The 12594-nt window shown below is 34.7% G+C and overlaps 2 protein-coding genes across 6 annotated transcripts in view; one reads left to right on the top strand and one right to left on the bottom strand.

Moving 5' to 3' along the window:
* Window positions 1–332: 332 nt before the first annotated feature.
* Window positions 333–2843, bottom strand: LOC105342540 (m7GpppX diphosphatase). Its single transcript, XM_011449518.4, has 4 exons — window positions 2529–2843; window positions 1594–1739; window positions 971–1195; window positions 333–618 (listed from the first exon to the last, which is right to left on the bottom strand). The coding sequence occupies exons 1-4, from the start codon at window positions 2821–2823 to the stop codon at window positions 346–348; spliced, it is 939 nt and encodes a 312-aa protein (XP_011447820.2). The 5' UTR covers window positions 2824–2843; the 3' UTR covers window positions 333–345.
* Window positions 2844–5751: 2908 nt separating this feature from the next.
* The window catches only part of LOC105342542 (plexin-A4), a 31713-nt gene continuing 24870 nt past the window's right edge, over window positions 5752–12594 (top strand). For 4 of the 5 annotated variants that reach the window (XM_066082118.1, XM_066082120.1, XM_066082121.1 and 1 more), the window contains exons 1-2: window positions 5752–5902; window positions 11150–12318. In XM_066082118.1, the coding sequence (XP_065938190.1) occupies window positions 11176–12318 (1143 nt within the window). In that variant the 5' untranslated portion in view covers window positions 5752–5902; window positions 11150–11175. Of the gene's footprint in view, window positions 5903–8438; window positions 8589–11149; window positions 12319–12594 lie in introns of those variants that run through there. The other variant, XM_066082119.1, reaches the window with a different exon arrangement.

Raw genomic sequence — 12594 nt, forward strand, 5'->3', positions numbered from 1 at the left:
TACATCCAGACTTTTTAAACCATTCTGTATGCCTCTAAATGCAGCATGATGATACTTCAGCATGCAGTAATGAACTCAAAAATGTTAAAATTTGACCCAAGTGTCTTTTCAACATTCCGTTAAGAAATATACATGTAGATACATTTTGAATACATTGTTAGGTAGATATTGGTCCAAGATGAAATCAGTCAAATTAAAACTGGACTTGTATAATCACTCCTCTGCTTTATGCTACATAGTTGGAAACTGATCTAAGATCTAAAAACATCCTGTACGTGGTCACCTCAGAGCGATGAATACAGACAGGAAGAAATTAAACACAGAAAATTACAGATTTTTCCCTCTTTATTTCTGAATACACCCATGCTCTAAAAAAGCTTTGTATAAATGGTCATCTTCTCTAACTTTGAAAACCAGAGTTTTTTCCTTGTAGTAGAGCGATTTCATTTCGATATTTTCGATCACATCAGTCAGTAAGTGAGCACGATCAGCTTCAAACCCCGGATTGTCCAACTTGATGTGGGCAAAATGAACGTGTAGATGGTAATATGATGGCTGATAATGGAGATAGCTCCGAACTTTATTGGCCGGTATTCCATACTTCTCCTTGATTGCACTCTAGAAGGGAGAAAAGATTACTCTATAGTACCGGTATATGTATTTACATGTACCTCTATATGATATCTTGTGTACTATTGAGAAATTTCAGAGTTTTGTGTGTAGCTATAATCTTTGTCAGCTTTTGTGAAATGATGGGATAATATGAATGAGGTAGATCAACACAGCTCAATCTGACAGTCATGCAATATTAAACTACCCATATATTTTATTTTATACTGAGACAATGCTAATGTATCTACAACAATTATATTTTCAGTAAGTTACAGCAACATTAAATTTCAAAATATAAAATTATTTTTTTGATTTCTCTACTCATAATTTGGTCCATTGATCACATGGAGGTACTTACCAATCCCTTTTCCAATATGTTCTTGAGTAGTGGTAGATGACTTTGGTCTAGATCCCTGAGGGAGAGGATGTCGCGGCGGTGGACCAAGGCCTGTAGGTACAGCGCATCCATGTCCTTTCTGTCCCACTTCATGTCTGGGAGCAGGATAAATCCAGAGTCGGGACAGGTGTCCTCAAAGACTATACGGTCCGCTTCTGTCTCTTTGTTCAAAATGTTGTAAACCCACTGTGGAAAATAATTTGCAAACACCTCTGTAACTCATGTTTTGAGAATACAAAGTGTGATGATGCAAAATTGTAGCGCGAGTGTTAAGATTATGGTATGCTCCAATAGGACAAGCTTTTACTTTGCTTATAATTATATGGTTGATTTTTAGAAATACAAGTATATTGTAGCATTAAAAAACTTTCTTTAATTTGCTTCTACATTACATTGCAAAAGTTGTTTCATTGCATTGGGGTTAGTGATAAAGCTCCTACATCATCAAGACTGCTATGTACAATATCTATTTATTTTTTTCAGTCAATCAAATGTACTGGTACATTTATCTATCTGCCCTGGCTCCAAACAAAGTGCCTCAATGTAATATTTCAACTTTGAACAACACAAAATATATAGATTACCTGGTTGCTGAGGGCTTTGTTCTTTACATATGGCAGTGTAACTTTCTTGTAATCTTCCCCAGACTCTTGAACAATGTGAAATTCCTGCTCAGAATATTTTGCGATGTGTTGCTTTGTAGCAGGGTAAATGAGTGTGGTTTTCATACCTGTGAAAAAATTAAAAGGCTTCATTTTTTTAATTTTCCCTCAATATTATTTTCTCACTTCATGTAACCAAAAATTAAATTTGTATACCAGTACTGTTGTCATTGACACATCACGTCATGGGCTAGATAAAATAAATGACGAAAATTTGGAATAGTACAATTTTCAGCCAATCAAAGTAAGTAAAATGATTAATAGGCCAAGATATAAAATTTAGCCTTATTTATTATGCAAATTTTAAATTGTTCTTTACTATACTCAGTCTATTTGTAGTCTGCCACAAGTTACTGCTTCCCTCACTTGATGACAATTTCTAAGAACATACCTTTTAATAAAGTACAAATGACAGCAGAAAAATTCCAATATTTTTGCATCGACACGTGGGTCATCTGTTTTTACCCAGAAAATCTTGAACAAAGGAAAACAATTTCCTTACAGAGATTTACAGTGGGAATTTTTACATCGTTTCTCCATTTGGAAGTACTCAGGACATTTTGCACAGTTTTTTAACGTTATCATCTTGGTTATTTTCAAGTCTATTACAATGCAAAATCCCAGTAGACATTTTTAGCTGGCCATATTGGCCATAACAAGGTAGAAAGGTGAATTTTTGGACTACTAAATGAACACCGTTTGAACCATGAAAAAAAATCTGAATATCAAATGATTTAATAATTTAAAAAAATGTGCGGCATAAATATCTTTGATCGTGGTATATTTATAAATATATAAATAGCGTACATGGCATTCTACAAAACTCATTTTAACTTTGATTAAGAAAGTAATCAAACCATTTAATGTTTTGTCTGGAAATGTCTTGTATGTACTGTACACATCATTCTTTAGAGTTTCAACTAACTCTGTTTTTTCTGTTAGCATTTCTTGTACAATGTTGGCATCAAATGCAGTTTTCTCCATCAAAATCACAGCATCTTTTCCTTCAAACTGGGAGTGGATGAAGGCAGTTTTACTTCTCAGGTCATTTTTCAGCACTTTACAAAAATCAAATCCTGCAAATGACAAAATTTCTGTAGAATGTTTGTTATCATCAGATTTTCTTTTCTTTGCATTTGGTTCGACCGCCATTTTCCGTGTTATACGGAGTATAACACGAATGGAAAGGAAGTTTCCGGATTTTACACTACCTTCTATAAACCCGTTGGAAGCTGGTGGACCTTGAGCTTTTAGATTAATATTTATCATTTAATGAAAAGCATATCTGTCTTGGAAGATGGACGAATTTGCAAATCGCGATAAAAACTCTTTAAATAGTATAAACTTCTTATTTAAAATCCAGATCGGGGGGGGGGGGGGGTCTTCAAATCACTATAGGTTTTTACAAGCTCAAAAAAAAAACCAAAACCAAAAACAAACATAAAAAGAGGGAGAAACTCCTTCAAAATTCAATTTCCTTAACTTTTTACTGACTTGTATTATTTTTCTAAAATGATATTTTATGTATAGCGGGTCATCACTCCGCTATCATGTTTGATGCGTTTAATTAAACCTCCAGAGAGTGTTTTCTTTTTTTTAAGAACTTATGTATATATGCCTTTTATTTTCATTGTGAGTCTGTGCTCCTTATTTTTGTCATATTTCCATTAAAATCTAATGGGAACAAAACCGATTTTAACGTGGACTCCAAGTATTGAACATATTAAAGGAGTACAAATCGATGCTATATATATATGTGTTGAATATACAATATTTTGATAAGAATCTTATCCGTCCTAACATAGACATCGTACACGCCTTAATCCCCATCTTCTTCTTTTTTAAAAAAAAAAGAAAAGGTTTTTTGCGAGGTAAAATTTGGGGAAGCCCCCCCCCCCCCTCCAATGCTACGTGCCTGAAATTGTACATTTTTTGCCCATGAAATAATATTTGTTGAACATTTTTTGATATCATGATGAAAGGAAAAAGTGTAAAAGCTATAACGGATTTCGAACCAAACGGTTGCACATCCCAGGGCCAAAGTAAAATTATTGTTTGTTTAGAATTGCCTCCCGCCTCATTGAAATAACACACGCTGATGAAATTTTATAAACAAAAAATTAAGAATCTCAGGTGACCTATTGCTATCCGTTTTCGTCCGTCGTCGTGCGACGTGCGTCTTGCGTTGTGCGTCGTGCGTTAACAATTTACATTTTTAACTTCTTCTTAAAAACTACAAGGCTGATTGTTACCATTTTTGGTGGGAGGCATCTCTATGGTAAGAGGAATCTAAATTGTGAAATTCATGGCTCTACCACCATCGGGCGCCACATGTGGGGCCAAATATGAAAAAAACAAACCAAATTTTCAAAAATCTTCTCTGTTCCCACACATGTTAGGACAAACTGGTTGCATAGTTATGATGTCCATGAAGCCCTCTACAAAAATTGTTAAATTCATGACCCCTGGGTCAGGGGTTCAGGCTCTAGGGTGGGGCCAATATGGCCATTTAGTTAAAATGTATTAAATCTTAGAAAATCTTCTTCTCTACTACCATATATATTTGTTAAAAACCAAATGCATGATTATAATGAACATGAAGCCCTCTACCAAAATTGTGAGATTCATGACCCCTGGGTCAGGGGTTCAGGCTCTAGGGTGGGGCCAATATGGCCATATAGTAAAAATGTATTAAATCTTAGAAAATCTTCTTCTCTACTACCATATATATTTGTTAAAAACCAAATGCATGATTATGATGTCCATGAGGCCCTCTACTAAAATTGTGAAACAACCATTTTTTAAAAAAATTTTAAGGATTGCCCAGTTGCATAACATTTAAAGTCATGAAAGCAACATAAGGTTTGATAATGTTTTAAATCCAGAATCTAGTAATGATTCCAGTGTGTCTTTCGGGTGCTAGAACCATTATGGCGTCATAATCTATTTGAATTCTCTTTTTCCCGTAGTGTTTTGGTTTTGGAGAGACTGTATAGGCATACTAGATAGATTTCATTAGACAAAAATGGACCAAACTCCGAGATTTTTTCTAAATTTTCTTTATATTTTATAGAAAATGACAGTTTAAAAACAGTTTCATTGTGTTTACCAAAAATTTAAGCCCTATACACCCTATCAAACAAGGCTATATAGTGTTATAAAGCATCATTAAATTCTAAAGGCTTAAAGCTTCTAATTTATATCTTGAATTTCATAAACTTATATAGGTTCCTGTCATTTACTATATCATGACTTTAACCGAAACTATATATTATACCGCTATGCTGTTAAGATTTCAAACTTGAAAGAGAAATATGAACAGTTACAGTCAAATTCTTTTTGTATATACATGTATATAAGAGGAAAGGTTCCTCAAAATGTGAAAGTGTCCAATGAATCTGGGATATGTTTACAGCCTAATCAATCATGTTTATAGTGTTTGATTGATTTTATACTGAGTGCTCACTAAAAAACCAAGTGCTTGCCTCTCAAAGATTATGTAAAGAGTCAAATTTCACAATGACACTACATGTGTATGTGTCAAGTATTGAATATTAAAGTGTTTCGTTATTATATATACCCGGAAGGTTAACGAATGACTGTATCATAAATCTATCTAGTACTATAGTGTTGATTCATGAGTGCCAGAGTGCTTACATTCTTGTTACATAAAAAAGAGGGGGATATATACATTGCCGTGATTAACCATTGACGAAGGTCATGTCGCCTGTCCACCCTTCTAAAGAGAATTTTAATACATCTCTCCCCGACCCGAATGGACTGAAAGGATATTATATTGAGATTAAAAATTTCCATTTTAAAAAATGCATAAAAAAATTAAAATGATTAAGTCCATCTCCATCCCAATGAAAAGAGCTTAACTCTCGCGCTCTCTCTCTCTCTCTCTCTCCTCTCTCTCTCTCTCTCTCTCTGAGAGAAATAACTATCTCAACCTCTTCCATTCTCTCTCTCTCTCATTTTGAATAGAACTAATCGAAATGAATTTTAAAACTTAAAACCCAAAAGTAACAAAAAATTAAGTTTAAGCGGTCACAATGAATATTGCATTGAAGCGGGCCGAAATACACAGGTCAAGAGCTTTGAGCTACCGTGGGTGAATAACACTTCCGGTGCAGTGCGCATGCATCAGAAAAGTAGAGAATCAAGGTGTGATATTATTTTTATGTAAAAAGATCTTTGATGTGTTGTTCATATCTGGAATATAATGTAGGTAAGTATTATGATTTTTTATTTTTTGTACAATTGTATTTAAAAATTATGTCATGTTAAGGAATTAGTCGAAGTAACCTTGAAATTCTAGGGCATTTAAGATGTATACATGCACATGAAGAATCTATGGCTACTGTTATTTTCCACGAAAGACCTCTTTGAATGTACCGATTTATCAGCGTTAATTTATAATGGAATTAATTGTCATTTTCATCGAATTTGATTAAAGATTTGAAATGATATTTGAATGTAAAATAGATAAGATGCCCATTTTAAAAAGAATTACTTCATTTAGGTATTATGTCATTTTTCTAAAGAAATTTACACATGGGAAATTGTTCTTTTAAGAGAGAGAGAGAGAGAGAGAGAGAGAGAGAGAGAGAGAGAGAGAGAGAGAGAGAGAGAATATCAAATTGTGAAATCATGGAGCTGGAACATGAGCTCACTGCAGTTTATTAATCAAAGTCAGACAATTTCATCTCTTTTTATAAGTTCATGCTGCAGTGTAATGTGGTTTACTACGTTAGAATTTAATCACCTTCCACGTAACAAGTAATTGAATTTCTGTTTGTTTGATATTTTATCGCTGACAAACAAACAGTTAATATGCCTTGGGGGGAGAGGGGAGGGAGAGAAAGAGAGAGATGGAGATGAGGGGCCTGCACCTTGCTGTTTTGTGATACAAATATACCGTATGTTCGATATGAACGAATAGTGGAATGAATGTGACTATGAGATTAGGGATTAATGAGAGCAGATAAAATTACATTATTTGATTATCTTGTAGCAGTAAACAACTCAGACATGTCACTTTCAATTGAAGTGATCAGCCTGTTTATTTTGCACTGTTCCAAAAATCATTAAGGGATGTAGCCAAGGCCAGACTTTCCTAATATTTAATCATCCTCACTGACAGGTTTGCATAAAAAAAACGTGAACACAGCAAATGGTTTTCAATGACAGACTTAATTTTATTTATAATCATGATGTAATCATGTTTGCTTCTGAAGATCCTGATGAGATAACTGCATCTTGAAACTGAAGGTTTTATGACTAAACATAGAACATATTGCATGCTGATCTAAAACATAAATAGTGAATGTGGAAATATATGTATTGTATTTACATGTATAATCTTTATAGCACTATGGATTTGTTTGTTTAATCATTTATTGTACCTGTGCACGATATGCGTTATTACAGTTTTCCAAAAAAAAAAAAAAAAAGATTTGTACAATCACAGTAGGAGTAATTTTGATAAGAAGAGACAGATTGCTTACATGGCTCAACTGTCTTAAACTGAATTAACTCTGAAGTTGATGATATATTTATTAATTAAAGTTTCATTTATGTGGCCAGGAAGGGGGGGGGAATGTAATTTGTACATTTTTCAGAGACTCCTGTATGATATGCAAGAGCTATGTTTGATTACTGATATTTCCATTACGGTTATTACATGGTATGATGTGTAAGGTTAGAGTTCTTTTTTGAAGACACAAGACATCGGGTATAAGAGATTTATGGTATGTTATGTAAGAGATACTGTAATGTTGATGTACCATAAACTACATGCTATGATATAGCAATGTCAAAGTGATGCTAAACATGATTGACGGAAGATTTTGTGAGGTTAGTTCAATTTTCAAAACAAGATGGATGGAGAATTTCCTATTTGATTCTATTTCATGTTGTGCTGTTGATACTATCATGACTAGCCTAATGTAAAATAACGAAGTATCATTTGACAGCATGATGCATCAAAGGATTTCTAGAACTCTGAAACTGAAATCTTTAGCAGCTTACTCACATGATGCAAATGTGTTTCATAGCAATGTATTTTCCTAATATTCGCCACTTTTTGTTTTAAACTATGTAGAATAATGTGTTTGCTGAAATTCCCACAAGATATTATGAAACCTAGTGCCATTATCATTTCTGCTATCTGATGCATGGAGTGGACCCATGGGATTGTACTTAGTGATGTTTGGATGTGTTTCTTCTGACTTGTAAAACAAAACAGATGTCTGTGGTCGCCTTCCTATGAAATAAGTGATAAAGATTCTTTGAGCATGTCCTAGCTGTCTACCAGGCATGTCTGTCTCTCTCAGATCACCAAAACCATCTCCCTGTCGTTGACTAATTTTTGCCAGCATTATCAGGAATATAACAAGCCATTTATTTGCCATGAAGGGAAAAAAAACGCTCGCTATTGACAGTAGTACTTATCTTTACTCCCCATGGAAGAACCCAGAGATAAATTCTTGCAGTGCATTGAAATTAATTATGATATGCCAAATCTGGTGTAATAGAGGATCCCAGAGTATTCAGCAGATAGCGATTGCAGTCTTACCACAGATCTTTGTGAGGGATTCTTGTTGTATTGGCTCTGCCATGAATTTTACTTCACATTTAAACTTTAATGGTTCTAAGATTTATTTTTAGTGCTTCTTCGGGGATGGGCTGGAATGCACATGAAACAAAGATCTTTTTCTTCTTAATTTTTCACGCATGATTGAGCTGGCTTGATTAAAGTACTGTGACATATGAAGAAAAAATAAATCAGTAGATATAAGAGCCCACATTAGAAACATGCAAGAACTAAAGACTGGTGGAGGGTTATCAGTCGTGTAAATCTTATCTTCTGAAGCTGAAAGGAGGGCTGCATTTATAGGAATGGATACATTCTGGTAAGCTTCCTCCATTCAACAATATTGAGCTTATAGAAAGGGAAACAATGAATGAGTGTGATTGCCTGAAGGCCTGTAACAAGGAGAGATCCCTCTCAGTAAAAGTTAAGTTGACCTTGTCTATAATGAGAGCTTTTCAGTTCTGCTTACATCTACACATAAGTAATCTGTAAGTGCTTCCTTTCTAGGGTTATCAACAAGAAAACAAGCTTAATACAGATATGTTTGACAAGTCATTTTAGCTCATCTGGAGAGTGGTTGTGACTAGGATTGTCGAAATTGTCCTCCGAATCTTAGGATGCTTATATTGTTATGTACCAAGCGTGGTTTATGGAGAGGGGGTATGTCTTGTATAGCGTACTAGAAACTCCTACACTTGTTTTGATGTGCATTTGTGGTGTTGTATGACTATGGTACTTGTATTTTTTGCATTTAATACATGTACTTGATTCATAGAAAGTTTCAGACAAGTGCATACTACGTATGGCTGCTACATGTATTATGTGCCCCTCATGCACCTCAAATTCATATACGTATATGTTTAATATACGTCAAAAGTATTATATTGCTGTTGGCAATTTAATTGTGTCATCTTTTTCTGACCTCGACCTTTCCAATGACCTTGACTTCACCATCCCTTAATACTTGTTATTGTAATTTCCCTTTTACTTGACTACAGTTTTATTGACATGAACTTAGAATGCTAACTTAGAATTTGATTTTTTAATTTACTTCTTAAGATTGTTGATGATTGATGTGTTTTTTACCTAAATTATCTGCAAGATACAGCAAAACTTGTTAAGTACACACAGGTATATAGCGAAATCTCAGATATGATAAAGTTTTGTGGAGTCCCCGGTAAGATTCTTAGCAAATCCCAACAATTTTTTTACGGCTGTAACGAAATCGGTTATAATGAATGTATGGATAAGCAAACTGATTTTGAGCCCTGTTAACATAGAAAATAATGAAATTTACACTTTTTACTGTGAATTGTTTTAAAATCATTTTAAAACTGAACAATACTGATTGACACAAATGTTTGAAATAATTTAATCCACAAAATTCCTTCAATTTTTCAACTGATTATCTTAGGTTTTGAGAGAAAGTTTTTTATTTTATGCTTATATATAAGCAACATTGATAGTGATGCATGTACCGAATTCATAACAAATTTGGTATGCATGCAGATACAATGAATTACGAATATAGCGAAGTAAATGAAATCCTCTTGTACATACGACTTCGCTAAAGTCAAGTTTATACTGTATATGAGGGATATGAGTACTGTATATTGACATGGTGAGCACTGTAGCCATTGTCTCAAAGAACAATCAGGAAATGAATAAGATGTTAGTGCAAACTTCAAAGTACAGATAAAAGTTCTCGAACAAAGGTCATCTTGTAACTTCTTCCTCGTTTCTTAGATTCAACCTTTTGAAGTAAGATTTTAAAAATACTTTTTTACGTGATCATTATTTCATTCTTAATGGCTATGGTAAGTCTCAAACTTGCATGATTTTGTTTCTTATCAGTTTTGCAACAACATAAAAATGTTGAGAAGTACATATGTTGAATATTAAAGGCATACAAGTCTCAGAGTTAAGTGTTTGTGTAAGTATGTGCATGTAGATGTATAATGTAGGTGTTTTGGTGGGTGTGTTTTGTGCATATGTCACTGTGATACGGATCTGGCAGTTTTGAATTTTTATTGAGATCTACTCTCGTCAATTAAGCCCACTGACCAGTAGCGGCAGCCATTATCAGACTGCTGTCGGACCAAAACTTGTGATAACGTCTGATGTATAAATCTTAAAAATGAGTCAGAAAACTTGGTATCTATTTTACTCAGCAGCAACCAAAGAGAGGGTGTCTTGAAATTTTGCCCTATATTGTTACTTTGGATAAAGTATGAAGTTGAGCCTTGTTGTTTTAAATGTAAATTGAATGTCTTAGTGTAAGAGATGATCGTAAGACTGTGGCAGTGGAAGTGCTGGTGGTGACCTATTCCGGAGTTTTCTAAGTGCTGCATTGGTAAGGGTCGTGTGGTGTAAATTGTCTGTGGAGTTTGCTTTAAAATGTTAGTCAAGTGGTTGATATTCACATCAAATTGAGAAAGACGCATCACAGATTAATTAGTGGAGGACAGTGCTTTTGTAATGATTTTTATTAAATTAAGCCTTTCTTAAAAAAACAAACCACCATTTTTTAATAATGACTTCCCAGTCTTTCCTGATTTTTGTTGTGATTGCAATATTTTTTAAATTTGATTAGAAAAAGATCTGTCAGTTGTCATTTGATGTCAATTCGGGTAGAATTAATTTGATATGAAGATTTACTACAAGTTCAAGAGAAATATCAAGGTCATTGCTTTAACAAGGCAGACCAAGGACACCTCACAGTGGTTGATGATGATATTTTAATCGAAAGTTCATGGTCAAATTGATTGTTGGAGATTTACCTGTCTTGTTTGCTATCCAATAATTTACTGCATGAGAAATAAAAATAGAATGTGTAGAAAAGCATATCCGTGATATTGATAGTAAAAATTTTTTTCATAGGTAAATGACCAGAGCCCTCCTTCAAGATGGATGGTGTGATGTGCATGACAGTGTTAATGCTGATCATTGTGTATAACAATGGTCCTTATACATCTGCAACCTCTATAACAAAGGAATTACCAAACCCCCACCCCAAATATGGATTCACAGCCATGTCAAAATATGATCCCGATACGATCATTCTTGGTGGAACAAACTACTTGTATAGAATATATATGAATGATTTAGAAAAAGAGGTTGAAATTAATATTGGACCAAGACTAGACAATCCGATGTGCTACAATCTAGATAATGACCAGTGTATCAAGAATCCGTACGACAGTTACATTAAAGCCCTGCTCATTAACAATAATAAGAGGCAGCAACAGGATGAAATCATCATCTGTACAAGTCTGTTTCAGGGCAGCTGTGGCAAGCGAAATATCACCACATTGGAACTGTTGCCCGGTTATAGTGACTTGTCTGGACATAGAGAACCAGTGGTGGCCAACAACAAATTGGCCTCCACCGTGGCTTTTCTGGCCCCGGGACCAAGCCTAAATGGAACTACCCCATCCACAGCCATGTACGTGGGGGCCTCGTGGACCAACACTGGACTGAGGGCCATCAGAGGCCTTGTGCCCGCATTTAGCAGCAGAAATACGGAGAACTTTTCTTTCACATATGTGGATGTACCTACCAAGTCAAACACAATGGTGGATGACATAACTAGGGATTCCTTTCCAATTCAATACATCTACGGATTCGCTTCTGGGAATTTTAGCTACGTGGGGACCATCCAGAAGCCTAGCGTTGTGGCTGAAAACTTTGTTTCTAAGTTGATACGAGTGTGTCTCTTTGATAAGCATTTTTATTCCTATGCAGAAGCGGAACTAAAGTGTGAATTCAATGGGAAGACGTACAACTTATTACAAGCCGCTACAGTAAGCAAACCAGGTAAGCACCTAGCTGCTACCCTTGGCATATCTAAAGACGAGGATGTCCTGTTTGGAATGTTTGGACATGGAAACCCAAATGACCCCATCAACAACAATAAAGAATCCGCTATGTGTATCTATCCAATTCGGAAAGTCAAACAAGTGTTCACTCTAAACATCAAGACCTGTTTTAAGGGCACAGGAAGAACCGGTCCTGAACATATCTCCTCTCCCAGGAATTGCCAGTCAACAGTAAGTAGTTGATATGCAGCTAAATCAAAAAGCGATGGAGCAAGATTCCAATATCAAAAGAATACTGTTATGTAATTTTGCATTTCTGTACCTCTCTTCTTCTGTTCATTATTTCTAATGCAGATTTCATGCTTGTTTTTGTGTGTTATCAAGGCAATAAATCTTTGTCCTGATGATTTCTCTGTCCAGAGAATTATGATTTCAATTATAATTTTTCATATTTTCCATTTTGTAATTGAATGAATTTCAAGAAATACTGATTGAAATAAACAAAAA

The sequence above is a fragment of the Magallana gigas genome, chromosome 4 (assembly GCF_963853765.1).
Source record: "Magallana gigas chromosome 4, xbMagGiga1.1, whole genome shotgun sequence".
Lineage (NCBI taxonomy): Eukaryota > Metazoa > Mollusca > Bivalvia > Ostreida > Ostreidae > Magallana > Magallana gigas.